This window comes from Spermophilus citellus, assembly GCF_964194105.1.
Source record: "Spermophilus citellus genome assembly, chromosome: 8".
Lineage (NCBI taxonomy): Eukaryota > Metazoa > Chordata > Mammalia > Rodentia > Sciuridae > Spermophilus > Spermophilus citellus.
In genome coordinates, this window is record NC_138189.1 from 154,938,840 (window position 1) to 154,958,697 (window position 19,858).

At 51.7% G+C, this 19,858-nt stretch overlaps 1 protein-coding gene across 1 annotated transcript in view; it reads left to right on the top strand.

Annotated features, from left to right (window-relative positions):
• The first annotated feature begins 3,038 nt into the window (after window positions 1-3,038).
• PDE5A (phosphodiesterase 5A) overlaps window positions 3,039-19,858 on the top strand; it is a 92,524-nt gene continuing 75,704 nt past the window's right edge. The window contains exon 1 of the mRNA XM_081304413.1: window positions 3,039-3,676. Coding sequence (XP_081160539.1) covers window positions 3,567-3,676 — 110 coding nt within the window. The 5' untranslated portion in view covers window positions 3,039-3,566. The remainder of the gene's footprint in view (window positions 3,677-19,858) is intronic.

A 19,858-nucleotide genomic window follows, 5' to 3' on the forward strand; every position in this document is an offset into this window, starting at 1 on the left:
CTGGTGAGGGCCCTGGCACAACGTCACATAGAAATGGTTAAGGGTGCACTGGCTGCTTCCAGTCTTACAGGAGGTTCTTTGAAGATGCTCTCTATCAAGTTGAAAGTGTTTTTCTGCTTGCTGATGATTTCCTTTTATCACGAATGAATTTCATCAGGTGGGTTTTTATGCATCAACTGAGATGGCCATTGGTTTATTTTTGTTAAAGTGGTAAGTTGCCTTAAACAACCTTTGAATGTTGGGCCAACAGTAAGCACCTGGGGCGAATCGCACCTGGTCATTGGAGGTCATCCTTTAAGAGCTGCGTGTATTTCTGGGTTCAACATACTAATGCCTCACTGAGGACTTCCTATCCCCATCGTGAGGCAGGTGGCTCCCTCTGACCTCTGCGTCATACTCTAGTATCAGGGTTTTCTGGCTTGTTGATAAAATATTGATATTTTATTGCTTTTACCTTAAACATTTGATTAAATTCACCTGAAGATTTCCTTATAGACAGCATTTTAAGTAGTTAAAATCAATATGTTATTGAATTCCATTTCAGTGAAATTTCTAATTTCATCCTGTATCATTTGGGGTTAGATTTCCCTCCAAGGACTTTGTCCAATTTGTGTTGATTATTGAATTTATTGGCATAAAGTTGCTTAGTGTGCCTGTCACCTGCATGGTGCAGTCTGCAGCAGGAACGCAGACAGTGGGTGGTGTTAGTGAGCAGGGACTGCAGAGTGGCTCTTGCCACCTCTGTTCTCTTTTTGGGAAAAGGCATTTGATTATCTGCTTCTTCCAGTTGTAGACCAAAACTATCCCCAGAAGAGGTGGGCAGCCAGGTGATGTGAACCTGGCCCACTGTGTCTGTCCCCTGGAGCTGGAGTGTCCCTAACCAGATGCCAAAGGCTCAGACTGCAGTGAGCACCGTGAGGTGGGGCCTGGTGGGAGGTGCTGGGCCGGGTGGGAGTCGGCTGCCTCCTCTCCCTTCAGGAGGTGGATGGGCCACCTCTGCATGTGCTTCCACCATGATGTGCTGTGGGCCCCAGGCCTAAATGAATGGAGCCCCCAAAACGGAGCTGAGAGGAGTCGTTCCTCATGGTAGGCTCCCTCAGGGTCCAGTAGAGTACTGGAAAGTTGACTGACACGTGAGAGTGGAGTCTTCCTTCTACAGTGGGAACACAGGGTGTCGAGGGCTGTGTGAAGTCACAGCACATTTACTTGTTATAAATAGTATCAAGAGCATTTTTCAATTTATTTCCTGGGAACAATTGTTATTTATTCTTCACCTCATTCCAAAACAAGGTTGGAGATGTTTAGAGCATCGTCCATCAACAAGTTAAGACAAGGGACAGGGGAAAGTGGAAGAAGAAGGAAGGCGGGCTGAGAACGAGAGGAAAGGCCAGTTCAAGACGCTCCCCTTCAGGGCATGGCCTGGCTCCAGGAGGGACCACTAGGGATTCTGCCTGGCTTCCTGGAGACCGTAGTAGGCTGAAATGCCCTGTCCCGGTGCCCTGTGGCGTGTCTTTCAGGCGACAGGCCTTCTCAGTAACCCCATCCCCACCTCTGCCACCACTTGGGCCTTGAAGCCTGGGCATCACCGATGGCAGAATCCAGGGACTATCTCACCCTCAGCCATTCTTCAGCCCTTCCTGTTTCCGGTCATGTAGGGCTTTCAGGATAGGGGAGAAAAGGGACATTGGAATATTGCCATGGTCTCAGTCCATTGTGCTGTGATAAGAAAATACTATCTGGTCTGGGTCACAAACGGCAGACAGTTCTGCGGGCTGGAAAGGCCAAGACAAAGGCATGGCAGAGCTGCAGTCTAGTGAGGGCTGCCCTGGGCCTCTGCAGGGCCAGTGTTGCTCCTGGCATGGTGGAAGGGACGGAAGGGCAAACTTGCCCCCTGGAGCCCATTCATGGGCCATTCATAAGGGCACAGACTTCCAGGTCTGTGCACTGAGCTTGACATTTCAACATGAACTTTGGAGAGGGATACAGATTCAAGTTGTTACACCTGTTTGTTTCACCAAAGCAGCCAACCAAAGCAATCAATTCAAGCCAAAAATCCAGTCTTGAGTTGCAATTTTAAATGAACTGATGTTCAGCAAGGAGGAGGCATGGACCTCCACCAGGCTGAGCAGGGAGGGGTAAAGCCTCCTCTTCCTGAGCACTGTGGCCACTGTCCCAGTAGCTAGTTGGCCACTCTCCTTCACACGTGGGTTGTTTACTTGCACACAACTTTCAAGTTTCAGAGGAACCCAGATTACAAAAGGATAATCATTAGATGCAGGAAAATAAGCCCTTGTATGGAAGGATTGGAAGGAATTTCTCAAAGTCCCCATATTATCAATCTAATTATGTGTTTCCATGGAGTGAGTAATGTCTTACATTCTTGCCAAGGGTACTTTGAAGGGAGTTTGCTGAAAGTATGTCAGCTAAATCGCTCTGGTGTATCACTGCTAATGGTGTCATTCACACATTGTGCAACATACACCCCAGATTTAATTCTGCCCCCAAATTAGGTCATTGCAAAATGCCATATTAAACTGCAAATTCGCAACAGGAAGATCAGGATGAGACAAAGAAAGAAACCAGTTCCGTATTTCTAAAACACACACACACACACACACACACACACACACAGCACAATAGGCTACACAAAATAGGGTAAGAAGGCTGAGTTTTTCCACTGGGTATTTTTGAGGCGATGTTAATTCCAGTTAAATGAAAGTGACGGATCAGTGTAAAATTGAACTGTGCTTCCACTGCCCGGCAGCTCTGGTCTTTCCAGCTGACCTAACTGTGCAGAGGTGTCCTGGTTTCCTAACTTTGGCTGTCATTCCGGCTTTGTTTGCCTTTTTTTTTTTCCTGAAAATCTTTTCCAGTTATGAGAAGGGTGTTTGATGCAACACTAAATGCCCTTAGGACTGTTAGCTTCAAGCAGGGCACGGTCTGTCAGAGGCCCACAGCTAGCCGCGGGCCTGTCCGGGTGGCAGCACGCGCCTCGCTTCTCCCCACCCCTCTCCTGGAGGGCGGAGCTGCGCCCCGTGGGCTTCCTTCCAGTGCTCCTGGGAGCGCGGGTCTGTGGTGTGATAACTATCGGGTCTGGGTCACAAGCGGCAGACGGTTCTGCGGGCTGGGAAGTCCAAGTAGCCCGCGCGCTGAGCAGGGCTGCCCGAGCCGCAGCGTCTCACTTTCGCGTGGGCTCGCTACCTCCGCCTCTGGGCTCCGGAGGGGCGCCCCTCGGTGACCTTGCCCGCCCGCAGCGGGACCTCGCCGACACACCCGCGCGCCCCGCAGCCGGCGCACAGGCGCACCCCAGCGGCCGCCGCCTCCTGCAGCCGCTGCCTCCCGAGCCCGCAGTCGCCGCCGCTGCCCGGGAGCGGCACGCGGTGCCCGGTCCTCGCCACACCCCGGGCGCGGCGGCTGTGCGGCCCCGCCCTCCACACCTGGGCCTGCGGGCCGGGGCGGGGCGCGAGGTGGCCCCGGGCGCTCCCCAGGGCCGGCGCCGCGAGGCGGGGAGGGTCGCGCGCACGCAGCTCCGGGAGGGACCCGGGCGGAAGGCAGCCCCGAGCGCCATGGACCGCGCGGGCCCGGACCCCGGGCGGCCGGACCCGGACTGGGTGGAAGCCTGGCTGGACGACCACCGGGACTTCACCTCTTCCTACTTTGTTAGAAAGGCCACCAGGTAAGAAGGACCGCCGAGACCCGCCGGCTGGAGCGTGGCCTGCTGGTCTCTCGCGGCCGACCTTCTCCCCGCCCACCACTCCGGGACCCCTGCCCAGGCCGCTGTCCCGGGAAGTAGGTCCTCAGTCCCCTGGTGTGGCGCGGACTCGACTTGAAGCCTGCCCGGTCGTGAAACTAAAGCGTGGGGTTCAATCCGACTCGCTCACAAAGTTCAAACACAAAAACGTGCTTGCGACCCCTGTCCCCAAGCCCTGGGCGTTCCCCTAAGCGAGATCATTTGTTCGCATCGCGCTCGAGGGTCTTCCTTCCGCCTCCATTCCCGGGTCCCCCTAAATCCTCTTAGCAGAATCCAAACAGCTTCTGCCCCCTTTCCCGCTCCGGAAGCGCCGCTGCCGCTCGGTCCCCGCTCCTCCCCCGCGCCCCTTGTCCTGGCCGCGGGGCGGGGAAGCGGGTGGGGACGCGCCCGGGAAGCCCGCGGCCACGACTGCCCGAGTCCTCCCGGAGTAAGTGCGTCGCCTCTGGCCCCTTCCAGTCCCCGGCTACCCCGCGCGCTTTCTTTCTCTCGCTGGCTCACCGCAGGCGGCTCGGGGGCTCGCGGCGCGCACACAGGCGGGAGGGCGGTGCCGTGGCACTGGACCCGGGCTCTCGGCCCCGCGGAGACCCGCGCTTGCGCTGCCTGGTCCGGGGCCAAGCGCCGGGGCCCTGTGGGGCGGGGCGGGAGCCTGCGCGTTGGGAGGCGACGGCACACCGGGCAGTGGCGCGCGTGGGAAACGGTCGCTGAGGAGTTGGAGGAACTGAGACTGGCTCAGAGGGGCCAGAAGGGTGGAGCAGAGGGCGCGCGGCGGGCGGGTCCCCCGGAGCCTGCGGAGGCAGCGCGGGGCCGGGGCACGGGCGGCTCCCGCGCGCGGACCTGGGAGTGTGCGGCCCGCGCCCCTCTGGGGGAGGCCGCGCGCGCCTCGCCCAGTGCCGGCCCGCGGGCCGGTGGCGATGCTGGAGCGGCCGCCGGCGGGCGCGTTCTCCAGGGCCGGCGCGGCCGCCGCGCTGCGGGGCGCTCCTCCGCGCGGCCCGCACACGGCGGGGACAGGAGCCCCGAAGCGGCTGCACCTGGTCGCACCCTCCCTGGGAGCCTCCTGGAGTGTGACCCTGGGCGCCCGCGATGCTGCCCTTTGGAGACAAGACCAGGTACTTGCTGCGCTCCCCTTCTGCTCCCCGGCGCGGGTGGGGCGCCTGGGGCGCATCGCGGGAGATGCCTGGTTGGGAAGGGACAGCGCGACGTGCAGAGGTATTGCTTGGGGTCTTAGATCCGGCCTTCTTAAATCCTGTTTTTCCAAAGAATGTTCAGAGTTAGTGTAGATTTAATATCTTTAGTTTTTCTTTTCTTTTTTTGGACAGGCCAACCCTCGCGCGGGTGGGGGGGGGCAAATCTCACCCCCTTCAAGGTGCCCACCCCCTCCTGTTTCGATCCTCTTTCCCGATTTCTCCTTCTACCTCCAGAATCCTGAATCCAGAGCGGTCAGAGCCTAGCCTTGAGAGGAAAGTGGTTTCTCTATAAACAGCACTTCTCCGTGAGCTAGGGTGGGACCCTGAGCCCACCTTCATCTGGAACCATCAATTGCTGTGAGCCAGCAATCCTCAGGGGTCAACCTTCTACCCCAGGGCCTCTGTCCTAGTGAGGTCCCGACGGGCACTGTCACAGTCCCAGAAGCCGCTCTTTGAGCAGAGGGCAGTCTTGGAGAGGCCCCGGGACAGTGTGGAGCATGTGGGAGACGTTCTTTAGATAGATTATTAACAGTTCAGAGAATGAGCTAGTTTGTTGGTACATCAGCGTGGATGTCCCTGTCTGTTTTACTCTTGAAGTTAATGGCTTCGTGTTTTGTTATTTGTAATATACCAGGGCCCTCACAGCAGAGCCCTCTAAACTTTGAAAGTGTTGCAAAGTTGTTGTTACATTTCCTGCCATTGCGTTTTCTTCCAAGTGATATAGGATTAAAATCCCAGCTCTCAAAATTCGGATGCACTGTAAAGTTTAGATCACTAACACTCCAACCCACCCCCATATCTATATTACAGTTGATGTTGGCAGAACATTGCATGGGGTGTGTGTGTGTGTGTGTGTGTGTGTGTGTGTGTGTTCTTAACCAAAGAGTTCATGTTGAATACACGTTGGAAAACGAAAGTGCACACTATTTTAGAGCCCTGCAGGCCTTTAGCTTTAGCAGTTAGGAAGGGCTGAAGGTTGTTGCTGTAAAGAGCATAATCTGAGGATTTTGGTGTAGGCTGAGAACTCTGAGAGATAGTATTCCCGTTTGGCTTTGTACTAAATGTCATTAACTGCAGTCTTTTAAAATAAGAACAAGAAGTTGAATATTAGTTGTTTATAAACATGCAAACTACTAAGCCCAGTTTGGTCCACACTGAGGTAAGATTTATGGTGAACATTTTCACTTCTTAGCTAAGTTTTTTTTTTTTTTTTTTTTAATTAGAAGTGCAGATCACTTTGTTAGTCTTGGTAAGTGTAAAATGAAAACTGTATGTGTGATTTGGGAAATTCATGAAACAGAACAGTTCTACAGAGTCATGTGGAATATTTTAAGACTTAGATTCTTTCAGATGTCCATCAGCACCCAGACTTGCTGCAGAAGTATTTCTGCATTATTTAATCATTGCCATTGACATTCACACATGCCTGTATCCTACCTGCACACCAAATGAGCTACCTCAGTGGGTTCTGGTATTCCTGAGCTCTTTTCAAAACCTGTGGATTTTGGTTGTCCTTGAACACAGTCATGCTGTATAATTACATTGTTTCCTGTAATTATCTTAAATACAGAGCTAAGCAGCTCATTAAAAGCTTTAGTTTCCAGCATGGAAATAGATGTTTTTAAGTAATCATAACCTGTTGATGTGCCTTTGAGGGTGGCCCTGCGAAGGGCCTGGCTGGCTCTGGCACACGGTCTGCAGTCCTGGGGCCTGGTGCTCTGCACCCAGGCCTCGCACTTCCAGGTGGAGCCTTCCTGTGCTAATGCCTCCAGCAGCTGCTGTGATTCTTAACAGCCTACGAGAATAACCTTACCTTTCCTGAGTTAGGAATCAGCCTGTGACTGCGGGTGATGTTTTAGGTCACTCGTATTGTGGGATGACATGGTTGACTTTTTATTGCTTTGTTTTGTAGCAGGCAAAAGCTGAAGAGTATTTGACATATAATGGAAGTGGGAGAGATTCAGTGAGGACAGCTTTTATGACAGCGTGGGTCAAAGTCCAGAAACAGAACTTTTCCACTCCCACGCAGCTCTCTGTGGTGGTTGTTTTATTTGACACTGCAAAGCTGTGCTGAATGAGTTAAGTTCAAGGTCCTCCATTTGGGATTCTTCTTCTTTCTTTTTTCTTTGCCATTCTTTTCTCATTTCTAAAACCTGCAGCATTTTTATGTGGAAAGTGTTTATATTAAACTCAGATGATGGATATAAAATAAATATTGCTATCCATTCTTAAAAATGATTGTTTCTATAATTAGATAGGGATATAAACGTTTTCCACAGGGTTCAGACGAATGATTTGTTACGCGTATTCTGTTAGGCAAAGGCTCTTGTGAAAGGTTGATCTTATTTGTAATATTTTACCATGGCGATTCTGGTGCAGAATGGCCTTTTCTCCCTGTGCTGTGTGTAGCAGGGTCCATAGGGCCAGCTCTATGCTGCCTTCAGGGCCTCTGACCTCTCCAGAGGGTAGGATTCTTCCTGCCGAGAGGAATCCACAGGTGCCCTGGAAGTAGGCAGCCCATCACCCTCTTTCTGTACTGTCTCTAAAGTTCAGATTCAGGCTCATTTTAGGGCCTGAACTGCATGATCATGATTCTTGAAACTCTGGAGATATAATGCAATAAGTGTTAATCACAGATGGGTATCTTGAAATAAGCTGATTTCCTCAGTATAGCAGATCTAAGTAGGCTTGCTGTAAAATGAATAGCTCCCTTTTCTGTTTGTGATCTGAAGATCTGTAGAAATTGCCAGTGTTTTCAGAAGGTAATTTGCACAGCACTTCAGAATCAGGAACATTTTTGCCTTTTGATTATGTTAGGCAACAAAACTTCCTTTTTTGAATAATTCCACCTAAATTTGACTCTGGTTTCTAACATCATGTCTTTTAAAATATTTGAAATTTTTTTCAAATTGCGTGACAGTTGTGCCTTCACCCCGGTCTGATGATAATAAGAAGCCTCATCGGTTAGCTTGGAGCTGTGCTCCACTGCCGTGCGCTCTGAGTGATTTCTTTTGTAGACGGGAAGGCTAAACAGAACTCCTTGGCACTTATTAGTTTATACTGCAGACACTCTGGGCCTAATAATTTATTAAACCTGTCATTATAACTGAGTTGCAATTGTTTTCCTCTCGGAGCTGACCGGAGGACAGGGCCTCTCCCTGGGCAGTAGCGCAGGACCGCTAAGCCAACCTAGCGAGGACGGGTGGTGGGGACTGAGCAGCGACTCTTCTCTGTGACACTAGTGCAGCTGCTCGGCTGCAGTTTCTCTCGGTGGTGTCACTTTGGTAGGCATCTCAGGTTCTCAGGGACAAGCCTGTGAGCTACATACCTGGGAATAAAATTGAAGAAAGTCTTTCCATGTGAGTCACTCACTTGATATTTTGCTCTGCAATCTCATTTGCCCTCTTGGTGTCTCATCCTGAGCGCTTTGTCCATTTTCTTTGAATGTTAGGAATTTATATTTATTGCCAAACAAATGTTTAAGGCAGATACACAAACTGAGTGTTGAGTTGATAAGAATCATTTTGTAAAGGGCTGGGATTGTGGCTCAGCAGTAGAGCACTCGCCTAGCATGGGCAGGACCCAGGTTCGATCCTCAGCACCACATAAAAATAAAAGGCATTGTGTTGTGTCCATCTACACCTAAAAATAAATATTAAAAAGAATCATTTTGTTAAATATTCTAAAAAGGTTTTAGAGGCCTTTTAAAAAGACAAATATTTCTCTGGCTTTTAGTTTGGGGTGAACTCTTTATTAAACCTTATTTGCCATTGTTAACTTCTTTATTCTTTGGAGAAGGGAGTCTTCCCTTAATTCTAATCAGAAAGTAATCTTTGCACCTACTCTGAACAATTTTGTTATGCCTTATCTTTGGAGAAGAAAGATCCTCATTTGATCTCATCTTCCAAGTGACAATTATACAAAATATAATTATACAAAATATAATTCTCTCTCTGTTGAACAACTGGCTGAGGAGAGAAGGACCTGGTCTTCTGAGCTGATGAAATAATTAGAGCATGCACATGTGCACACTCAGGCACACACATGCACAGACACACACACGTGCACATGCTTGCACATACATAAGGCCTTTGACTGCAGAGTCACAGGACAGCATACAATCCATTTCTCAAACTTAAGCAACGTGTCCTTGTTGAAGAAAGACATTCTTATCAATCTCCAGGATAGGAGTGAGAAGGCTTTTGGTCACCTCCACCCACCGTCTCCTTTCTATGTCTATCCATAACATAAGTAACCAAACCAGTTCAAAATTGGTCATAAGTAACCAGTACAAAATTGACTCATATCATTTAAGTCCCACAGAATTGGCTTAATTGTTCATTCAGTTGATCGAATAATCTTGCCAAGATTCTGTTTCTATCTGCCTACCTCTATCTATCATCCATCTGTCTGTCCACCACCCATCCTTCCACCCATTCTTCATCTATCTGTCCTTCCATCTGCCCTTCCCTCCACCCCCCATCTGTCCTGTCTATCTATCCATCCATCCATCTGTCCTTCCCTCCTCCCACCATCTGTCCTGTCTGTCTGTGTCTATCTATCTATCCATCCATCTGTCCTTCCCTCCACCCACCATCTGTCCTGTCTATCCATGTCTATCCATCCATCTATCTGTCCTTCCCTCCACCCACCATCTGTCCTGTCTATCTATCCATCCATCCATCTGTCCTTCCCTCCACCCACCATCTGTCCTGTCTATCCGTGTCTATCCATCCATCCATCTGTCCTTCCCTCCACCCACCATCTGTCCTGTCTATCCATGTCTATCCATCCATCCATCTGTCCTTCCCTCCACCCACCATCTGTCCTGTCTATCCATGTCTATCCATCCATCCATCTGTCCTTCCCTCCACCCACCATCTGTCCTGTCTATCCATGTCTATCCATCCATCCATCTGTCCTTCCCTCCTCCCACCATCTGTTCTGTCTATCTGTGTCTATCCATCCATCCATCTGTCCTTCCCTCCTCCCACCATCTGTCCTGTCTATCCGTGTCTATCCATCCATCCATCTGTCCTTCCCTCCTCCCACCATCAGTTCTGTCTATCTGTGTCTATCCATCCATCTGTCCTTCCCTCCACCCACCATCTGTCCTGTCTATCCATGTCTATCCATCCATCCATCTGTCCTTCCCTCCTCCCACCATCTGTTCTGTCTATCTGTGTCTATCCATCCATCCATCTGTCCTTCCCTCCTCCCACCATCTGTCCTGTCTATCCGTGTCTATCCATCCATCCATCTGTCCTTCCCTCCTCCCACCATCTGTTCTGTCTATCCATGTCTATCCATCCATCCATCTGTCCTTCCCTCCTCCCACCATCTGTTCTGTCTATCTGTGTCTATCCATCCATCCATCTGTCCTTCCCTCCACACACCATCTGTCCTGTCTATCCGTGTCTATCCATCCATCCATCTGTCCTTCCCTCCACCCACCATCTGTCCTGTCTATCCGTGTCTATCCATCCATCCATCTGTCCTTCCCTCCACCCACCATCAGTTCTGTCTATCTGTGTCTATCCATCCATCTGTCCTTCCCTCCACCCACCATCTGTCCTGTCTATCTATGTCTATCCATCCATCCATCTGTCCTTCCCTCCACCCACCATCTGTCCTGTGTATCCGTGTCTATCCATCCATCCATCTGTCCTTCCCTCCACCCACCATCAGTTCTGTCTATCTGTGTCTATCCATCCATCTGTCCTTCCCTCCACCCACCATCTGTCCTGTCTATCTATGTCTATCCATCCATCCATCTGTCCTTCCCTCCACCCACCATCTGTCCTGTCTATCCGTGTCTATCCATCCATCCATCTGTCCTTCCCTCCACCCACCATCAGTTCTGTCTATCTGTGTCTATCCATCCATCTGTCCTTCCCTCCACCCACCATCTGTCCTGTCTATCTGTGTCTATCCATCCATCCATCTGTCCTTCCCTCCACCCACCATCTGTCCTGTCTATCTGTGTCTATCCATCCATCCATCTGTCCTTCCCTCCTCCCACCATCTGTCCTGTCTATCCATGTCTATCCATCCATCTATCTGTCCTTCCCTCCACCCACCATCTGTCCTGTCTATCTATCCATCCATCCATCTGTCCTTCCCTCCTCCCACCATCTGTCCTGTCTGTCTGTGTCTATCTATCTATCCATCCATCTGTCCTTCCCTCCACCCACCATCTGTCCTGTCTATCCATGTCTATCCATCCATCTATCTGTCCTTCCCTCCACCCACCATCTGTCCTGTCTATCTATCCATCCATCCATCTGTCCTTCCCTCCACCCACCATCTGTCCTGTCTATCCGTGTCTATCCATCCATCCATCTGTCCTTCCCTCCACCCACCATCTGTCCTGTCTATCCATGTCTATCCATCCATCCATCTGTCCTTCCCTCCACCCACCATCTGTCCTGTCTATCCATGTCTATCCATCCATCCATCTGTCCTTCCCTCCTCCCACCATCTGTCCTGTCTATCTGTGTCTATCCATCCATCCATCTGTCCTTCCCTCCACCCACCATCTGTCCTGTCTATCTGTGTCTATCCATCCATCCATCTGTCCTTCCCTCCTCCCACCATCTGTCCTGTCTATCTATGTCTATCCATCCATCCATCAGCCCTTCCCTCTTCCCACCATCTGTTCTATCTGTGTCTATCTATCCACCCACCATCTGTCCTGACTGTCAATATCTGTCTATCCATCCATTCTCTTACCTTCCCTCCACCCACCATCTGTCCTGTCTATCTGTCCATCCATCCTGCCCTTCCCTCCACCCACCACCTGTCCTATTTATCTGTGTCTATCTATTCATCCATCCATCCATCGTCTGCTCTTCCCTCCACCACCATCTGTCCTGTCTATCTATCCATCCACCCATCATCTGCTCTTCCCTCCACCCACCATCTGTCCTGTCTATCTGTCCATCTATCCCTCTGCCCTTTCCTCTACCCACTATGTGTCCTGTGTCTATCCATCCATCCATCAGCCCTTCCCTCCTCCCACCATCTGTTCTATCTGTGTCTATCTATCTATCCACCCACCATCTGTCCTGACTGTCAACATCTGTCTATCCATCCATTCTCTTACCTTCCCTCCACCCACCATCTGTCCTGTCTATCTGTCCATCCATCCTGCCCTTCCCTCCACCCACCACCTGTCCTATTTATCTGTGTCTATCTATCCATCCACCCATCATCTGCTCTTCCCTCCACCCACCATCTGTCCTGTCTATCTGTCCATCTATCCCTCTGCCCTTTCCTCTACCCACTATGTGTCCTGTGTCTATCTATCCATCCTGCCCTTCCCTCCACCCACCACCTGTCCTATTTATCTGTGTCTATCTATCCATCCACCCATCATCTGCTCTTCCCTCCACCCACCATCTGTCCTGTCTATCTGTCCATCTATCCCTCTGCCCTTTCCTCTACCCACTATGTGTCCTGTGTCTATCTATCCATCCTGCCCTTTCCTCCACCCACCATTTGTCCTGTCTGTCTGTCTATGCATCCATTTGTCTTCTCTTCCCTCTACCCACCATCTGTACTGTTTGTCTGTCTGTCTATCCATCCATCTGTCTTCCCTTCCCTCTACCCACCATCTGTCCTGTCTATCTGTCCATCCTGCCCTTCCCTCCACCCACCATCTGTCCTGTCTGTCTATCTATCCATCCATCTGTCCTTCCCTCTACCCACCATCTGTCCTGTCTGTCTGTCCATCCTGCCCTTCCCTCCACCCACCATCTGTCCTGTCTGTCTATCCATCCATCCATCTGCCCTTCCCTATACCCACCATCTGTCCTGTCTGTGTGGCTCTCTTCATCCATCTGTCCTTCCCTCCACCCACCCTCTATCCTGTCTATGTCTCTGTTCGTCCATCTGTCTGCCCTTCCTTCCACCCATCCCCTGTCCTGCCTGTCTGTCGGTCTCTGTGTGTGCTCTTATCTCTCCGTGTGCCGTCTGCCCTCTCTGTTCTGGGTCCATCCCTCCGTGGCCTGCACTGTGTTGGCCTATTCTGTTGGTTTCTCCAGGTGCCCGGAAGGTTTCTTCCTGGTAGCTCAGGTGAGCATTGAGCCTCTGGTATTGGAGATATATTTTTATTCATATCAATCCTCCCCAAATTACCCTGGCCTTGCTTGGGTCATCTGCTCACTCTGGGCCAGGCAGGTCGCCTGTAGTGTGGTCTGTCCATCAGGGGTGGGGTCAGAATTCTCAGAAGAAAGTGATGTGGGAAGGCCCACAAGTTCTAGATGTCTTCCATATCTAGGGCTGACTTCCTTTTATTTTACTGTGAGTTGCATGTGAAATTCCTAGAATAAATAAAAGTAGGCATGATTTAGTCATAGTCACAGAATTTGTGCAACTGTAATACCAAAACAAATTTTAGTTTAATCTTGAACAAAATAATAAAACCACAGCTGATGCAGATGCGTTGCTTCCCTTGCAGGGTCAGTGGGGCCCAGCCCAGGGCCGGGCCTTGGCCGCAGCGGCCCTGGGAAGACTTGGCTCTCTCGCTGGGTCTATGGACAGATTGGGGCTTTCCTCCTGCAGCATGGGTTTGACTTGGTGGGAAACATTTGCATGATAAGCTCACCTGCTTTGCTTTTTTATGAACACAAATGTCAACCTGTGTGCCAAGATTGCAGGGCCATTTTATTTATGGTCACTCCAATAATTTAAGGCCTGCTCTTCCACCTGTTCTTGTCGTAATTGTGATCAGTTTGAAAACACAAAAGTAAAACATTTTTTACAAAAGATTCATAGGTCTTCAAAATGCCCTTGTCTTGAACTCAGCACTTGGGCTGAGAAAGGCCGACCCAGCCCGCTCTCTCCTGGATCTAAACTGCAGAGAAGGTCTATGTCCATATTTGTGTGTGGATCTCCGTTATCATGTTTTTTCAGCTGTGGTAGACTCCATGCCATGTGACTGTGACTACACATGACGAAGCCTCTATCCCTTCCACCCTCACTGGTCAGTGAGCCTAAACCCGTGTGAGCGGTTCTGCAGTGGTTTCCATCTGGTCCCAGTAGGCCGGCAGATGTTTTCTCAGCTGGAGAAATCTTGAAATACTAAGCAACTTCAGGCAGAGCCCTCACTTCCGTCCCAGCCAGACCCAGGAAACCACTCCCGGGGGCACCAGTGCAGAGCCTTGGAGGGTCAGGAACAGTGAGTCCACCCTCTGTCCGTCTAAACCCGGCTTCTCAGAAGGAGTTGGCATTGGACGGTGTCGCTTGTGTCCCGACGGGCCATCTGGCACCCTGTGGGACTTTTAGTCCCTGGGACCTGCAGGCTAAATGCCAGCAGCGGCCGAGTGATGGTGACAGCACATCTGCCCTCCGCGTTTCCAGACACCCCGAGGCCTGGCTCCTCTCCTGAGCTGTCGACTTAGTTTCTGTTTCTGGTGAGTAAGAGCCTGAGACTGGACAGAGTTCAGCTGCAACCCCAGAACCACCCTCCTCAGAGAAGGACCAGCCTGGGGTTCACTCTCTGGAATCGGAGAGGGTGGCAGGTGGCTTCTCCATGGGGGCCCAGGAGTCAGGGGAACCGTGCCGACTCTCTTTCCTCCCCTTACCTGTCAGTGTGACTTGCTCTTGGGTGACTTGCTGTGTTTTGCTTTGGAAATCGATGGCACCTGCAGAACAGTCATCAGCTTTGGTGGCACGTGCTCCTTCTGGTACATGGGAATGAGAACAGTGGAAGGGAGGGGGCGACCTTCAGAGTCTTTCTCGTGGTTGGGTGAACCTTTCTCCGTGGTCTGAAGACAGCCCGGTGGGCTCGTGTGAGCAGCTGGGGCCTGATGGGCACGTGACCCACACTGTGCTCCGGCTTGGCCACTAGATGAGCTCTGCCTGGCCCAGGTCAGCAAACCTCGGCTTCACGACGGAGAGAGGGCAGGAATCAGATGGGAAGGTCCTCAACGCGCTTCAGAACGGCCTTCGACCTCAGCTCTTGGCCCTCCCTGGGAGAGCAGAGCAGCACCTTCTCCGTCTTGGAAGTGGTTTTCCCAAATTTGAGTAGTGGATCCAGGTCCGTCATGCAGACAACATAATGAAAACGAGTGGAATACAGATCCAAGAGCCAGAAAAGTAGCCAGCCTGTCTATGTGGGTTATTTTTCTGTTTCCCTATAGATGATGTCAGTAGATTTGCACACAACTGTCCTTTATGGTCAGAAAACCTAATTCTTCTGCAGTTGGGGTCCCAGGCCTGAGGGGGCCTCGTGAGAAAGGAGTGGGGGCATTTTGGTGGTGCACCTGCAGACCGAGGACGTCCTTCTGGGTGATCTGGGGCCCGCATCCCGTGCCGTCCTGTCGGAGGCTCCCTGGGATCTCCCCAGAGCCGCGCAGGCCTGGTGCTGTGCACCCTGAGGCTAGTGTCTTCGCCTGCCTGGGCGTTCCCCAGGAAGCCACAGGGTGGGTCTCCAGGCACCTGTGGCAGTGTCCGTGCCCTCCTGTCCAGACGGAAAGGCTGTGGGGTAGACTTCCTCCTGGGACATGGCCGTGGCTGTCGGTGCCGTAGGCGGTTATTGTATTTCCTCACTTTGGTGTCGAGGAGAGAAGTCCCCAAATGTCTAACTTATTTCTGTAAAAAAAAAATCAACTTGGAAGAAAAACGTGTTGCTTTCTGGCATTGTCCTGGTCAGAAAACGACGTCACGGAGAAGCACAGTGACCTGTGTATGGACCCTTGTTTTCTCAGTTTTAATTTGAAGAAACACACTGAAACAACTTTTTCCTTCTGTCTGAAGGGTTCTGAACACTTAATGCTTTTAAGTTAGGGCTTGAAGGAGCCCTGGTGGCATCCCCGAGCAGGCTGATCAGATGCTGATTGACAGCCAGGCTGCCCTCGCTGGGCGGCCACCTCCCGTGTGCGTCCTGGGGCCAGCACTGCCGGCAGACTCTGTGCTGGCCCTTGTGGGCATTGTCACCCTTAGCACTTTAAGGACCCCTGGGGCGGTGCCGGTGGCTGCATGTCACAGAGTGCACATAACGCGGCCAGAGTCACTGCTTGGAGAGAAGTGGTCTGTGGTGGCAGTGTGCACCTGTCCCCGTGCTGGACGGACTTCGGGGTGCCTTCCTGGGGCGGGAGCCCAGGCTTGTGGACCCACGTCACTGGGAACCCAGTCAGGAGTTGGCTTCTTCAGGGTCTCCCAGGTGCACGCTGCTGAAGGATGTGCCTGGAGACGTTGCCCGAGCGGGCTCCGATTCCACTTGTAATTTTAGAGTGTAAAAAGTGGGAAATCTCAAATGACAGCTTAAAATAGAGTGGCTGAACGCTCAGGTACGGGGCCATTACAATTGTATTTTTAGTATTAGAGCAAAAATACCCTAAGTACAGGATATTTTCAAAGAATTTTTATCCTCTGGTGCATTATTTTAGGCAAAGGTACAGGCACATTAAACTAGTGCCATCTAATTAGTGGGTTCCATCTAATTATATTTTTTATTCACCAGGGTTATTAGGTTTGTGTTAGAATTTCTTTGCCCTGTAATTTTTTTCTTTTCTTTTCCTGCTTTTCTAGAAGCCAAGAAATATTTTATAAAACTTAGACAAAACATTTCCAGTATTTTCCCCTTTAGAGACCTCTGGAATATTGAGTGTACTTTAAGACATTTCTGTCTTTTCCAAGATGTGTATTTTAAGATGCACAAACAGTTTGACCTTTGGTAGAAACTAGTTACTGCTAATGGGGTCCCTTATGAACACTGTGTGTGTGTGCATGTGTGTTTACAGGCATGCCTGTGTGTGCCCATGTGCATGCATGTGGGCGTGTGCACTTGTGTGTGCATGTGTGTGTTCACAGGCATGCCTGTGCATGTATGTGTGTGCCCATGTGTGTGCATGTGGGTGTATGCACTTGTGTGTGTGTGTGTGTTCACAGTTGTGTCTGTGCATGCATGTATGTACCCATGAGTGTGCATGTAGGCATGTGCACTTGTGTGTATGTTCACAGGCATGCTTGGGCATGCATATGTATGCACTTGTGTGTGCATGTGTGTGCTTGTGCAAGTGTATTCACAGGTGTGCCTGGGCATGCATGTGTTTGCTCATGTGCACGTGGGCGTGTGCACTTGTGTGGGAATGTGTGTGCACATGAGCATGTGCACTTGTGTGTATATTCACAGGTGTGCATGTGCATGCATGTGTGCACTTGTGTGTGCATGTGTGTACTTGTGCAAACATGTTCACAGGTGCCTGGGCATGCATGAGTTTGCTCATGTTTGTGCACTTTTGTGTGCAAGTGTGTGGTTGTGCAAGTGTGTTCACAGTGTGCTTTGCAGGTATTTTCTTGTGATTGCACTTGTGTGTGCATGTGGTGCACATGGGTGTGTGCACTTATGTGTGTTAATAGGTGTGCCTGTGCATCCATTGTGTGCCCATGTGTGTGTGCATGGGTGTGTGCACTTTTGTGTGCATGTGTGTGCTTGTGCAAGTGTGTTCATAGGAATGCCTGTGTGTGCAGGCGTGTGTATGTGCATGTGTGTGAGTTGTCAGCCTGTGTGTGGAATGTGGCCTGTTCTTGGTGGCGGGTTGCATCTGAGCCGCTGTGGCGTGGGCCTCCCGGGCCGTCAGTGGGCTTTACTTGGTGCTTCTCCCTGAGGCCTCTAGGCCGCCGGCATCGGCAGGTACTGAGTTGTCCAGATTCGTGGACGGTTCCTAAAACATGGACTGCACGCTGTGGCCTTCCTTCCTGTGACAGGGTCATAATAATCTGATTTAAACTGAGGACTTGGCCGGGGGCATGCTTTGCTTCTTCCCTCAGGGTGGTCCCAGATGAAGCAAGCCCAGTGTGCACAGCCTGCATCTGTCAGCACCATGGAGTCACTGCTGCTGGCCATCGTTTCATCTGGTCATTAATTGACTGATTCTGTCATCTTAAGAACACAGACCCTTTTCATGTACTTTGAAAGTGGGGCCCAGAGGCGGCCACAGGGAGCACTTTTTTCCTTCCCGTGTGTACGCTTGGCACATTCTTTGTTGAAAACACTCAAGCTTCCCATCCATGGGATTCCCTTGATCCTGTGTTATCAGCCACAATTGGCCGAGTCATCTGTGTGTCAAACCCCCTGATGTCCAGCTTGGGGCAGCTAGTGTGGGGACCTGCCGGCTTCCCGGGTTCTGCACCCAGGCTCTGATCCTGAAGGATGCGGTGCTGCTGTGCCCTGGGAGGCCTTGGGAAGAGACCGGTGAGCTCCTGGGGTGCAGGTATTTGTACTCAGTCCTGGCCCCATGAGCCGGCTGGGCCGCTAGAGTCGTCCTGGAGTGGAAGGGCAGGATGAGCACTCAGATGGGATCAGCCCATCGTTGGAAAAGATTCGAGACTCAAGGTCTCCATCACCACAGGACACCTGCGGGTGGGTTCTTCCGCCCCTGGACTGGGCCTGTGTCTTTGGGAGGTTGTGCTCCTTATGGGAAGGGTTCCTCATGACCTGGACTGTGGCCGAGCTCCCCCCAAGGTTGACTTCCAGGACTCCTGGTTAGCCCAGGACGTCTTCAGAAAGTTGGGAAACAAGGTAATACCATGTCAAACAGCCGTGGGGTGCAGCTCGCTGGTAGGTGGGAGACAGGGTGTGGTGCTGTAGCACCAGGAACAAGGGACGGGCATACAGCGGAGTGTGGAGGAGAGGGACCTTCACAGGGCGCTCAACACCAGGCTCTGGGCGTGGGTGACAAAGCTGTGGCATGGATTTTCATTGCATTGCCCCTGGCCAGGGCTTGCCTTGAGTGTCCAGGGCCCGTTGTCCTTTCTGAAGAGCCTGTGAAAGCTGCGTCAGCCGACGGACTTCAAGCCGCTCTCTGATGGCTCCCAGGTTGGCAGGTCAGTTAGTGAAGAGCAGCTCATACTCAGTCACTACGCATCACCGGTGCTTGTAGCACGGGGCGGAGTACCTCCGTGGAACTTGTGTCTGCTCCATTCTTTTTGCTCAGATGATGATTTAAATACACTTCTTTAAAAGAAGAGCTACCCTCCCTCCAGTTGGAGGGGCCGACAGAAGGGCATTCCCAGGCACCTGCTGTGTCGAGCCCCTGGGCGCTCGTGGTGTGTGGGCAAGCCTCTACGGACCGCGCCAGTCCGCCCTGCCTGGGGCTCGTGAGCCCTGATTCTCTTGGCTGAGCCTCAGGAGTGAATGAGCAGTGCTGCTCTTACCCAGCCCTCCGCCCCCAGGGAGCGAGCGGGGCGTGGGGATGGCCGACCCTCACAGTGGTGACCCTGTGCTCTCTGCTTCGCTGTGACGTTGACTTCTGGGAAGGAGTTTGAAAGGGTTCCCCTGCTCGGAGGCTGAGGGGGTCGCCTGCTGGAGGCCGCCTCCTGGCCCCTGGACCGTGAGGCTGCGTGGGGTCTCCAGGGCCAGCTGGCACAGCGGCCGGGTCACCACCTCAGAGCTGGACTCCAGAGAAGCTGTTCTTGTCCAGCCCTCAGGTCTGCAGCCTCGTGGCTGAGCTAGGGCCACCCTGCTGGCTGGCCTGGACATCTTGATTGAGGGGGTCAGAACCTTGAACTTGGTGAGGGGTGGGGACGGTCCCAGTTTATCCCAGTTTATCAAGGAGGACCCTGAGGCTCCCAGGGGAAGATGCCGAGGGAAAGCCAGGGACTTCCAGCAGTGGACACTTTTCTCTCTGGTGAGAAGATGGCAGGTGGCCCCCACCCCAGCTGTGGAATCTCTTCTACGATGTGGTTTGGGGAGCGAATACAAGAGCTGGGTTTAAGGAGAAATTTTATGCTCTAGTTTTACCAGAACTTATTAATCCAAGAACTTTGAAAAGCCCTGGTCATCACTCAGGATCACAGCGTGGGTGGGTGGCTGTGCTCTTGGTCACGCGGTGGCCTGGGGCTCTGGGTCTGCTGTGGGAACCTGGAACTACCTTTTCTTCGTTGTCTGAAGCCAGTGATTTCAGCTAGAAGCAGC